General features: G+C 50.1%; 1 protein-coding gene across 2 annotated transcripts in view; it reads left to right on the plus strand.

Moving 5' to 3' along the window:
- Positions 1-370: 370 nt before the first annotated feature.
- Positions 371-12,406, plus strand: part of Alox12b (arachidonate 12-lipoxygenase, 12R type) — a 14,153-nt gene continuing 2,117 nt past the window's right edge. Inside the window, exons 1-13 of one of the 2 annotated variants that reach the window (XM_031353113.1) lie at positions 371-401; positions 1,755-1,852; positions 2,746-2,950; positions 6,780-6,861; positions 7,000-7,092; positions 7,228-7,350; positions 7,606-7,709; positions 8,012-8,184; positions 8,411-8,554; positions 10,393-10,596; positions 10,791-10,877; positions 11,388-11,557; positions 11,961-12,082. In XM_031353113.1, coding sequence (XP_031208973.1) covers positions 2,911-2,950; positions 6,780-6,861; positions 7,000-7,092; positions 7,228-7,350; positions 7,606-7,709; positions 8,012-8,184; positions 8,411-8,554; positions 10,393-10,596; positions 10,791-10,877; positions 11,388-11,557; positions 11,961-12,082 — 1,342 coding nt within the window. In that variant the 5' untranslated portion in view covers positions 371-401; positions 1,755-1,852; positions 2,746-2,910. Of the gene's footprint in view, positions 402-1,372; positions 1,853-2,745; positions 2,951-6,779; positions 6,862-6,999; positions 7,093-7,227; positions 7,351-7,605; positions 7,710-8,011; positions 8,185-8,410; positions 8,555-10,392; positions 10,597-10,790; positions 10,878-11,387; positions 11,558-11,960; positions 12,083-12,406 lie in introns of those variants that run through there. The other variant, XM_031353112.1, reaches the window with a different exon arrangement.

Consider the following 12,406-nt stretch of genomic DNA (forward strand, 5'->3'; position numbering starts at 1 on the left):
AGCATAGATGCAGTAAAACATGTCAAGTGCCCTACATACGAGCCCGATGAGCAGAGAGAACATTCTAGCTGCTTACATGGTTTCCCCATTCCAAAAGTACTCACTGGTCTGAACTGTGTAGGAGGTGCCAAGTTTTGTCTTTTCTGAAACTTTGGGTCAATGGAATAAGAAATGTCTGAATGTATGGTATATTTCACTCCATATATAATCTCTAGGGCATTCATCTGTAAAATATCAATTTGGAGACTGGTATGACTCAGAAGTTAAAAGAACTGCTGCTCTTCCAGAGGATTGGGGTTCAATTCCCAGCACCCACATGGTGACCCGCAGCCTTCTGTAACTCCAGTTCCAGGGGATCCAATGCTACCTTACAGCCCCTGCAGACACCAGGCATCCAGGCGGTAAACAGACACTCCTACATAGATACCCACACATCTAAGACAAAAAGCTTTTTTTTCAATCTCAACTCTCTCTCTCTCTTTCTCTCTCTCTTTCTTTCTTTCTCCCCTCTCTTTTCTTTCTATCTCTCTCTTTCTTTCTTCCTTCCTTCCTTCCTTTCTTTCTTTCTTCCTGTCTGTCTGTCTTTCTCCCTTCTTTCTTTTCTTTCTCTCTTTTCTCTTTTTTCTCCCCTCTCTTTTCTCTCTCTTTCTTTCTTTCTTTCTTTCTTTCTTTCTTTCTTTCTTTCTTTCTGCCTGTCTGTCTTTCTTTCTCCCCTCTCTCTTTTCTTTCTCTCTTTCTTTCTGTAGGTGAGATGACGATCTTCTTTTGTATCTCAGGCATTAGAGGCTCTTGGCTCAGCCTCCCACTAGCTGGAATTTGAGGTGTGGACCACCATGCTTGACTCTAGCCTGATTCCTTTTGGGGTTGGAGATTGAACCCAGGGTCTCCCACATTTTCTGCAGGTTCTCTACAGTGAACTGCAGTCCTTTATTCTCTTGCCTCAACTTTTCTCTCAACTGTCCTCTGATGGTGTTCAACACCAGGTTCTCCTAAGTAAATACTGGCTAGGAAGGAAGCGGCAGATACTGGTTTCCCCGCTCCAAACCCTTCTACCCTGGAGCTCTCTAGGGCACTCAATCGCTTGTGATCTTTAGTCTCCTGGCTTTAACACTCTTCCTGATGTGTACTGCAGGTCCTGGGTTCTAACACAAAAGCGGAAGGACACTGGACAGCACATCTGTATCACCTCATGCCTTCCAAAGCAGGTCACTTCTGATTTTGGCCAGGTTCAGCATGGGTGCCTGTCGCTGCAGCCAATGGGGGCGAACCGCTTATTAGTTTGATAAAGATCTGAAGTCCCTGCCCCGCCCCCTCCCCCAACTTCCCTGGGGCCCTGGCTCAGCCTGGACAGCTCCCACACCCTGAAGGCTGCTTCAGCCGCAGCATCTTCCATCCGCCCTCTCAGAGGCAGACCCAGCGCCCTGCCTGCGGTTCCTCCCCATCAGCTCCTATAGGTCTCAAGCGCAGACGCCTGCTCACCGGCCACTGGCCCGGCCCCGCCTCACTTGCCTGGCTCACATCCCTCCCGCCCGCCAAGGGCAGCAGCTGCTCCTGGCTCCAGAGGCATTCGCGCGGGACAGTGGTTCCCGCTGACTGCTCCATCACTCTTCGCTGTCTGGCTTCTCTTGCCTACCTCGTTTCTAACTGTGTGGCCCTAGCCATAGTGTCCGGGATTGAGCCCCCTCTTGCCTCCTGAAGAGCGGCCATGGCCACCTACAAAGTCAAGGTGGCCACGGGCACTGACTTCTTTTCAGGGACGCTGGATTCAATTTCACTGACCATCGTGGGGACCCAAGGAGAGAGCCATAAGCAGCGGTTGAACCACTTCGGGAGAGACTTTGCCACGGGGGCAGTAAGTGCGCGCGTGTGTCACCCAGGGTGGATGGAGGCTTGGGGTGGATGGAGGTATCCCAGAGGCAGCCAGAGCTGGACCAGGGGAGTGAAGAACTAGGACAGCTCTGGCACTGTGGGCTCCTAAGTGGCTCCTTATCTCCCCCACCACATTTATCCTCTGCTCTCTCTTCTCTCATTCCTTCCAACCAACACATCCTTCTCCCTCTTCTTTCCTTGCCCCCTCCCCTTCTCTCTGAGCTCATCCACCTTTCTCCGTTCTCTTCCACACCTTGAGGTCCCTTCCATTCCCATCCCTTTCCAACACCTCTCTCCCATCCTTACTCACTCTTCCTCAGCCAAGTTGCATCACAGCTGGCTTCCATTTGCATTGGATTCTCTGTGACTTCAAATGGCACCCAACCAGCCTGGCCAGTGGGGACCTGCTTTGCCCTAATGGAAGCCACTCTGTGATTTTGATAGCCTTGTGCTCCTATGTGACCTGAATAGGCTCTGTCATCTGTGTGGCCACTTCTTTACATCTTGAGAAGTGGGAGAAGGGCCTGGGGGCACTCTGCTTCCTAGTCCAGCACTGCAGGATGTTAGGAAGTCCTGGGCGTTGACTCTTTTGCTCCCAAGATTCTAAATAGCTCCTGCAGCCTCAAGTGACTGGGGCCAGGACCTTAGGAAATGGGAAGGGTAGATAAGGCTGGGGGGGGGGTCCTTCCCTGCCTTGGGTAGATGGGTCCAGCAGAGGGCAGCCAAGTCAGAGGGTTCACATCTGTGCCTTCTCTTTATCCTTGCTCTGTGAGCTCCTCAGACTAGGAGGGGAGTGTCGCTAACATAAGCAGGGCCTAGGTAAAAAGTAAGCCTACAGGAACTGGCCAGGTCAATCAGCGCCCATGTTTTGTGCAGGTGGATGACTACACAGTCCAGTGCCAGCAGGACCTGGGGGAGCTCATCATCATCCGTCTGCACAAGGAGCCTCATTCCTTCTTAGCCAAGGACCCCTGGTACTGCAACTATGTGCAGATCTGTGCTCCCGACTGCCGCGTCTACCACTTCCCAGCTTACCAGTGGATGGATGGCTATGAGACCCTGGCACTCCGGGAGGCCACAGGTGAGCCAGCACCACCAACTACCTTATCCCATGCAGTGAGTTTCCTTACTCTTGCCCAACTACTCCAGCTTGGCCACTTCAGGATCCTATCAAGCCAATCAGGCACTAGGAAGTCCAGAGATCTCCTGCCATGGCCAGCCTTAGTTCCCATTGCTGCTCTGGGCTCAGCTTGGGGCTGCACACTGAGGAACCCAAGTGTATGAGGCCCAGGGAGGACTATCAGCTCATGCAGAGACCATTCCCAGATCATGAGGCGCAGGGAGTGCTATCAGCTCATGCTGCAGAGTGTTCCCAGATCAGTCTTCCCCCTCGTGCTTCACTCTCTCTTGACTCCTATTGGATACCTGGTGTGCTACAAGGACCTCTGTGGCTCTTTGGAGCAGGATTCTGTCTCTACAATAGGATGCTCCATTGTTTCAGTCAGATCTGTGGCCTACTTAGAAGCCTCGTTTCTTAGCTCTCCAGGTCACTGAGCCCCTGTATATGATTTTATTGTTTGCTTCAGAAAGGGTGTCTCTCTCTCTCTCTCTAGTCCCAGCTGTCCTGGAGCTCACTATGTAGACTGAGAATCTCACAGAGACCCTTCTGCCTCTGTCTCCTAAGTGCTGGGATTAAAGATGTGTGCCACTATGCCAAGCTTTGTATATGACAGTGGAGGTCAAAGGACAATTTGTGGGGATTGGTTCTTTCTACCATGGGAATCTTGGTGATCAAACTCAGTCATCTGGCTTGGCAGAAAGGGTGCATATCCATGCAGCCAATCTCATTGGCCTGATTTTCTTTCTTTTTTTGTGATACCGAGGATTTGAACTCAGGGCCTTAAGCATGGTAGATGCGAACTTTACAATTGAGCTATATTCTTACTGGTTTCCTAGGTGAACACTATATGTATATATACACACACACATATATATGTGTATATACACATACACACATTCATACATACATATACGTGCATATATACAATGTTCGGCTACGAAACCACTAAGAATACGTAAGAATATATATAGTATGTATACATATACATATATACACACATGTATATATACATTTACTAGTAGTATATTACTATACTAGTAGTACAGTATATATACTATATAATATATACATATATATTATACACATTTATATACATATTAATGAGCCACTATATATATACACATATTAATGAGCCACTATATATACATATAAATGCATAATATATATACATATATTAGTGAGTCATTATATTGTCATTATACTGGAGGACTCTGCTACCCCAGTGGACTACCTTAGTTTCCTAACAGGATTCATTGCTATCCCAAGCGGGCTTTTCTACCCAGCAAGAGTTCCCGGGCTCCCATAGGAGACCTTGTTATTCATGCAGGCATCCAGGCTTCTCCTGAATAGGGGAATGTCAGACCTGGCAGCATAGCAAAGCTGCCTTGCCTTTGGGGGGCGGTGTGGCCGCTCCTGAGGGAGAAGGATAGGATCTGAGTTCCCTTGCCGCACACACCCACCTTGCCTTTGGGGGGCCGTGTGGCCGCTCCTGAGGGAGAAGGATAGGATCTGAGTTCCCTTGCCGCACACACCCACCGCTGCCATAAGCCTTCACCTAGTCACTTGAGTGAGCTTCCTAAGTGAGGCTGAGGCAGGGCTACAAGATGCTTGTCCTCTCTTAGGCCCCTTGAGCTTCTGCAGGCTTCTCTCTACGTGGGAAGGGGCGTAACTGAGGCTGCTGGTGTCTGGAGCCCCATCCTTTCTGTAGAAGACTGCCCATTCATTTACCTGTGATAGAATATTCTCCTCAGAGGAGGGAATGGGGCCTTAAGTCAAGGGAAAGGAGAGGCTGAGGCCAGGAGGTCGGTCTAGGGGAGGGTGAGGATGTCATCATGGGAGTCACTGGGGATGCAGAGTTCCTTCCTAAGGTGATAGGTCTGTGTGGCATGGAAGGGGATGGGCAGGGGACAGGCAGGCGATACTAGCCGGCTGGGCAAGAATGGGGTTGGGTGGGGTGGCTGCCACGCAACACCAGGGCAGGGAGACCTGAGTCATCTACTGGGCCCTCGAAGGAGTGAGGCTCCCGCCCTGGGGATGGAGCCAAGCTGGGGATCTGGATTGCACAACTCCAGGGGGCACCACCATTCCCAGAGTGCAACAGGAGGAGCTGGGGCATACGGAAGTAAGATGAAGACAGCAAAGTGAGGGTCCTGAGAGAAACAGCAGGGCTGTACTGATGGCACACACCAGCCTGGGGCAGCCAGTCAGGAGGCTGGAGAGAGAGGGCAGAGTTCCTTCTCCATCTTCATCCATCCATCCAGTCGTTTATTTTCTGGACATCTGGGCACGTTTCCATATTCTAAGTTTTGGTGCCTTCATCTGTGAAGAACGAGCAACAGAACCCACTTCAGAGCGATGATGAGAGGGTGCAGTGATATAACACATAAAAGGAAGTGGAAAAGGGCCTGTGTCACGGCTGGGACGAGGTGGGGATGAGGACCGGAAGCAGATGAGGACCGGAAGCAGCCCGGTCCTCATCACAGCTTATTTTCCCCTTGTAAAACAGACAAGACAGAAGAGTTTCTAGCTGAAATTGTTGGGGCCAGAGATGGTTTGAAATTTAGATTTTCTTTAGAAGCTACACATGTGTATATGTACATATAGGCATACAATAGAGGCATGTTTTTCCTTTGAAATATTTATTTGTGTCTTATGTGTATGAATGCTTTTCCTGCATGTAATGTTTATGCATGCCTGGTGACCAAATAGACCAGAAGAGGGTATCTGATGGGCGCTGGGAACCAAACCTAGGTCCTCTGCAAGAACAGCAAGTGCGTTTCACTATTGAGCATCTCTTTGGCCCCAGATGCACACATTAAAAAAAAAAAAAAACCTTTATATTTTTATCTACAGGTTGGATATTTCTTATCTGAAATGGTTAAGTCAAAGTGTTTTGGATTTTAAAAATATTTGCATATATTTGCTATCTCAGAGGTGAGACTTAACTCTATAAGTCAATAATATTTATGTTTTATTTATGCCTTTTACCCTTAGGATGAAGGTATTTGTACATTTTAGTGTTCTTGCATTTTTTACTGTACATGGTGTGGAATGTTCTGCATTTTACTGGCAGACAAGAAGTTCTAGATTTTGAAACATACTGAATTTTTAGACTAGAAATATCACACACACACTATGTGAAACTTCTATCATCAGGATATTCCTAATCTCATACACTACTATTTGTAATCAAAACTATAGTATGCCAGATGAGTTCAATACAGACTGTGTATAGCCAGGCTTAGTGGCCCATCCTGCGATCCCAGCATTTGCTGAGGCCAGAAGATCTTGAATTCAAGGTCAGCCCGGAATACATACAGAAATCCTGTCACAAGCAAATTCTATATATAGCTTCAGGTAAATTTAAAACCCAGACAATGAGCTTGGCATAAAACAAACTTGATTTCTACAGACTTTCATATTTTGGATTTGTGGAAAGGGGTTATTCATCTCTCTCATTAGGTTGTTCATGTACCTGAAATTATTAATGTAAATACAGCGTGTTAGAAAGTGCCCTGTAACTAGTGAACGCTCCAAAACTATTTGTTACCATTTGTGGGTCTCGAAGAGGGATTTCATGGAAAACTTGAAGGGCATAGCTGGAGTATGGGGGAGATTTTAGCAGGGAGATGTAGCCTCCTCCTCCTGAAGGGGGCCTTCGCTATCCTTAGCTCTCCCTCCTGTGAGCCGGCCTGGGCATGGAAGTGAACTTCTCTTTGAAGACAGCAGGGGTGGGCAGGGGAGAAGGACAACCCTTGAGCCTCCCCCTCACTCCCTTGTCTCACGACAGGAAAGATAACAGCCGATGACACACTCCCCATTCTTTTGGAACACAGACAAGAAGAAATCAGAGCCAAGAAGGACTTCTACCAGTGAGCAGGAGGGTGGAAGGGTCTGGAGTCCTGAGGGGGCCATGGGAGGTCCAGGGGTTGTGGGTGGCTCTGGACTGCTGTGCTCTGTCTGGAGTGGTGCCTGTGTGTCAGGGCCATGAACTTGGTTTCTCTTTGCAGCTGGAGGGTCTTTGTTCCTGGCCTTCCCAACTATGTGGACATCCCCAGTTACCATCCTCCTCCCCGACGGTGCCGCAACCCCAACCGGCCTGAGTAAGGACCAGAAGCTAGCCTACCCATCTCCCACCGCCCCCCAACCTCCTGCCTCCTCCCACAAGGCCAGTGCCTGCCTCTCACTGCCCCCCTGGACAGTGGATGCCAGGTTCAAACCCTGTTCTTTTTCCACAGGTGGAATGGTTATATTCCAGGATTCCCAATTCTCATCAACATTAAGGCTACCAGGTTCTTAAACTCAAATCTTCGATTCTCCTTCGTCAAGACAGCCTCCTTCTTCTACCGCCTAGGACCCATGTGAGTGTTCACGAGTGAGGGTACCTGCAGAGACACCCTCCCTACCCACACCTTCAGAATGGCTCCAGCTCAGAAAGGCTGGGGGAGCTGGAAAAACAGAGTAGAATACCGGAGACACTCACAGACCTAGAGACAAAAAGACCCTGGGTTTAGAGCCCCCAGGAACCAGAGACCACAATGAGTAGGTGGCCCTGTCATTTTCCCCATGTACCTAGTTTCCTTTTGACCTGTGACTTTTTGCATTACATCTCCTAGGGCACTGGCCTTCAAACTTCGTGGCCTGGTGGATTGCAAACGCTCCTGGAAGAGACTAAAGGACATTAAGAATATTTTCCCTGCTACCAAGTCTGTTGTCTCTGGTATGGGGTGGCTCCTCCCAATAAAACACAAAGCACCCAGGTGGTCTCTGGGGCAAGAGGCCGCCTCCTCTCACGGGATCAGTGGGCTCAAGTGGGAGCAACTGAAGGGCCATTCGAGAATGGTGGGGGGCATCCTTTTGAAAATCGTCATCCTGTGTCCCTCTAGACATTTAACACAAAGCTAGGGGGCTTCATGTTCCTTCTGGAGTCATTTTGATGCCCACTGTTTTCTTTCTGATGTTTCTCTGGTCCTGGGAGGGTGCTGCTGAGTTTCATGGTGACACTTTGCACTATTCTCCCAGAGTATGTGGCCGAGCACTGGACGGAGGACAGCTTCTTTGGGTACCAGTACCTCAATGGTATCAACCCAGGCCTGATCCGAAGATGTACGCAGATCCCAGACAAATTCCCAGTTACAGATGAAATGGTGGCCCCATTCCTGGGTGAAGAAACATGCCTGCAAGCAGAGCTGGAGGTAAGGTGCTGTCTGGCTTGTCCTGGGCATCTTGCTGGCTTCTCAGGCATCTCCATGCCTCTCCATCAACAAGGTCTATTTGAGTCTCACTCATGACCACAGCTCTCACTTCTATAACCCCTTCTAACCACTGAGCCTTGGGGTCAGCACCCTCTGCACCTAAGGCCTGGCGTGTAGGTACCCTATCTTAGTAACTACCTGATTGCCCATTGTGATTCCCGTCCAGAAGGGGAATATTTACCTGGCAGACTACCGCATCTTGGATGGCATCCCCACTGTGGAGCTCAATGGTCTGAAGCAGCATCACTGTGCCCCGATGTGCTTGCTGCACTTCGGTCCTGATGGTAACATGATGCCCATCGCCATTCAGGTACCAAGGGAAGGTGTGGGTGGAGCTACTGTGTGAGCATGTGGCCAGTGCTGATCCCATGTACATAAATGTCCCTCCGTAGCTTTACAATTGTGTGAGCCTTATACTTGCGCATATACGGGCAAGTATAGATCCATGTCACTGTGAATGCATGTGTAACATCCTGTGTGCAACCTTGTGTGTGCGTCTGAGAATGTGCCCATGTGTATGCATCTCCTGATCCATGTGCACTCATGTGCTGCCTGGGATGAGAATCCATCTTTTTACATGTGCACACCATTATACTTTGTGCTTGAATAGGAATGTGGGGTCCTGTGGTACACTCGTTTGTAAGTCCTAGGCATATAGCGTGCATGCTGTGACTATGTGCACAGAGATGACCGGATGTCTGCGGCCCCAGGAGGTTGGAGCTTGATATCATTCATCCATTCTCCTGTAGAACAACCTCTGTGCAGCACCGAGGGGGTCAGGCTCAGTAGCTTCCTAGCAGTCTGATCTGACAGGAGAAACTGAGGAGTTCCTTCCTCATGGATCCTTACAAGGACTGCTTAGAAAAAGGTTCTTCTCTGGAGGTATCAGCCAAGCCCTGATCGTCTGGCTTATAAGTAGAACGTGTAGGCTAGATTTCAATGATAGCCTCCCCTTTCTCCTAGGTCCAGGAGCTGGACACCCTTGGCCTTGTACAGTGCCTGACCTGGTACCTGTGGAAGTTGTAGTAGGCCGGCTATCAAAAGAGGGAGTTTGAGCAAGCCCCCCTCACCCTCCTCTACCTCTGTCTTCTCTCCCCGCTCCTTCTCTTCCTCTTCCTTTCTCTGCCTCCTTCTTCATCCAGGAACTTACAATCTTGTCCTGGCTGGCCTAGAACTCACTGTGTAGATTAGGCTGGGTTGGACCATATAGAGATCCATCTTCTTCTGTCTCTAGAGTGCTGGGATGCAGGGTGTGTACCACCATGCTGGCCATATAGAGATCCATCTTCCTCTGTCTCCAGAGTGCTGGGATGCAGGGTGTGTACCACCATGCTGCTGCTTCTTCTCCTTTTTTTTTTTTAAAGATTTTTTTTTTAAAGATTTATTTATTATATGTAAGTACACTGTAGCTGTCTTCAGACACACCAGAAGAGGGCGTCAGATCTCATTATGGGTGGTTGTGAGCCACCATGTGGTGGCTGGGATTTGAACTCATGACCTTCCGAAGAGCAGTCGGCGCTCTTCCCCACTGAGCTATCTCACCAGCCCTAAAGATTTATTTTTAAAGATTTATTTTATATGTATGAGTACACTGTAGCTGTACAGATGGTCATGAGCCATCATGTGTGTGGCTGTTGGGAATTGAACTCAGAACCTCTGCCGACCCCACCCCACCCGCTTACTCCGGTGTAATTCATTGTAGCTGTCTTCAGATGCAGTCAGATCTCATTACTGGTGGTTATGAGCTACCATGTGGTTGCTGGGATCTGAACTCAGGACCTTCAGAAGAGTAATCAGTGCTCTTACCTGCTGAGCCATCTTGTCAGCCCTCCTTTGGTTTTTGAGACAGGGTTGTTCTGTGTCAGTCACCCTGGTTGTCCAGGAACTTGTTCTGTAGACCAGGCTGACCTCAAACTCAGAGATCCACCTACCTTCTTAAGGAAAATGGGAGCTAATGGGTAGCGACAGGTCCAGGAATATGCTTCAGGTACAGGGCACCAGAGCAAATGTTGGGAGAGAAGGACGACCCTGAGATGCTCAAAGACAGAAGAAGGACTGGAGTCTTTGTCTCCTTTTGTCTTTTGTCTCCTTTGATGGAGGTTCCTGTCAGGTTTCTTCTCTCACCAACCCTCCTTTCCCCACCTCTAGCTCAGCCAAACTCCTGGGCCTGATTGTCCCATTTTCCTGCCTAATGATTCTGAGTGGGACTGGCTGTTGGCTAAAACATGGGTGCGCTATGCTGAGTTCTACAGCCACGAGGCCGTTGCACACTTGCTGGAGAGCCACCTCATCGGGGAAGCGTTCTGCTTGGCCCTCCTGAGGAACCTGCCCATGTGCCACCCCCTGTATAAGGTAAAGGCTTGTGGGGAAGAGGGTCTTGAAAGCTTCTGCTCTGTGGGCAGGGAGGGGGTTCAGTGAGCCCTGGAGGCATCTGGGGGTCCCCAGAGACTTCCCGAAGAGAGGGGTCTGACTGGAGGAGTAGGGGTGCTGAGGTCCTTGGGAGCAATTTCCACTCTGCTCATTGTCCTCCTTGCCTTCCTGCCCAGCTCCTCATTCCTCACACTCGATACAACGTCCAGATCAATAGCATTGGGCGGGCCCTCCTTCTCAACAAGGGAGGTCTCTCTGCCAGGGTAAGACTCTTGCCCCTCACTCCAACAAGACACTTGTTTTCCTCTGGTCTTTGCCATTAGTCTTAAAGCAGAACTTTCACTTGCTTAAGATTCTGGGATGGGGGTGGGGTGGCTGGCTGGATAAATGGCTTAGCAGTTAAGAGCACTGGCTGTTCTCCCAGAGGTCCTGAATTCAATTCCCAGCAACCATGTGGTGGCCCACAACCACCCTGTAAATGGGATCTGATGCCCTCTCCTGGTGTGTCTGAAGAGAACTGTGTGTGTGTGTGTGTGTGTGTGTGTGTGTGTAAGTAAATCTTTTTTTAAAAAGATTCTGAGATTCTGGGAGTGGGGCGGGGGGCATAGTGTTTGATTTGGTGCTATCTGGGGTACAGAGATAGGGCCTGGAATGTAAGGGTCGCTGGACCTCGGGCAGACTGGGTCTAGGGTAAATCCTGGAGGGACTGAAGTAATATGCCTCTTTAGGGAGTAGGCTCAGGTGGATGCTTATGTAGTTCTTTCTCCCTCAAGGCCATGTCCCTGGGCCTAGAGGGCTTCGCACAGGTGATGGTTCGGGGTCTGTCTGAGCTCACCTACAAAAGTCTCTGCATCCCCAATGACTTTGTGGAGCGTGGGGTCCAGGATCTGCCTGGGTATTATTTCCGCGACGATAGCCTAGCCGTGTGGTACGCGATGGAGAGGTAAGGCGGGGAGAGCAGCAGGTGGTGCTCAGGTAGATAGCCAACTGGAGTGTTGAAGGGCTGTGGGGACTTCTAGGGACTTGGGCTTGAGTGTTACCTGGGGCTGGGGGTTGTCTATACGTCTGCCTCCTGGGGCTGAGGGACCCCCATTATCCTTGCTTTGGCCTCTAGCCAGTCTCTGCTGGACAGGCCCCCAGGCCCCTCCTGGGCTCTCAGCTGCTTTAGGGCCTCCCTCGGGCTCTTTCTGGGAATTGCTTTCTGGAGTAGTTTCTGACCTTGTCCATGACCCTCTCTATGTGCTCCACAAGCCTTGCTACCACAGGCCTGGGGTGGCTCTGGGGCCAGCCAAAGCTAGCGTGACCTGGGGGATAACTCTAACTGCGGCTCTCCACTTCCTGTGCAGGTACGTGACAGAGATCATCACTTATTATTACCCAAATGACGCAGCCGTGGAGGGCGACCCAGAATTGCAGTGCTGGGTGCAGGAGATATTCAAGGAATGCCTCCTGGGACGTGAGAGCTCAGGTATGGGTGTGGGAGCTCAGGCATGGCTTCCCAGGCTTGTGCTTCTCTCCCTGTGACTGAAGGAGGCCCAAACACTGTCCTAGGATCTTCACAGCCTTGCCCTGAGCCACAGAGCAGCGGCTGGGGGTGCTGGTGGGGTGGGGGATAGAGCACTGGTATCTTGTCTGAGCTCAGGTGCTCTAGCTTGTCTCTGCTGAGACCTGGAGAGGTCCCAGTCCTCCTTTGTGGACTTGGGAATGAATGGGTTGTGACATTCCATAAGAAAGAATAATATACAGTAGTAAAGGAGCCAGGGTGGGGGTGAGTGTGGGAGAGGGGTGGGGT

Source organism: Mastomys coucha, unplaced genomic scaffold (assembly GCF_008632895.1).
Source record: "Mastomys coucha isolate ucsf_1 unplaced genomic scaffold, UCSF_Mcou_1 pScaffold5, whole genome shotgun sequence".
In the NCBI taxonomy this organism is placed as follows: domain Eukaryota; kingdom Metazoa; phylum Chordata; class Mammalia; order Rodentia; family Muridae; genus Mastomys; species Mastomys coucha.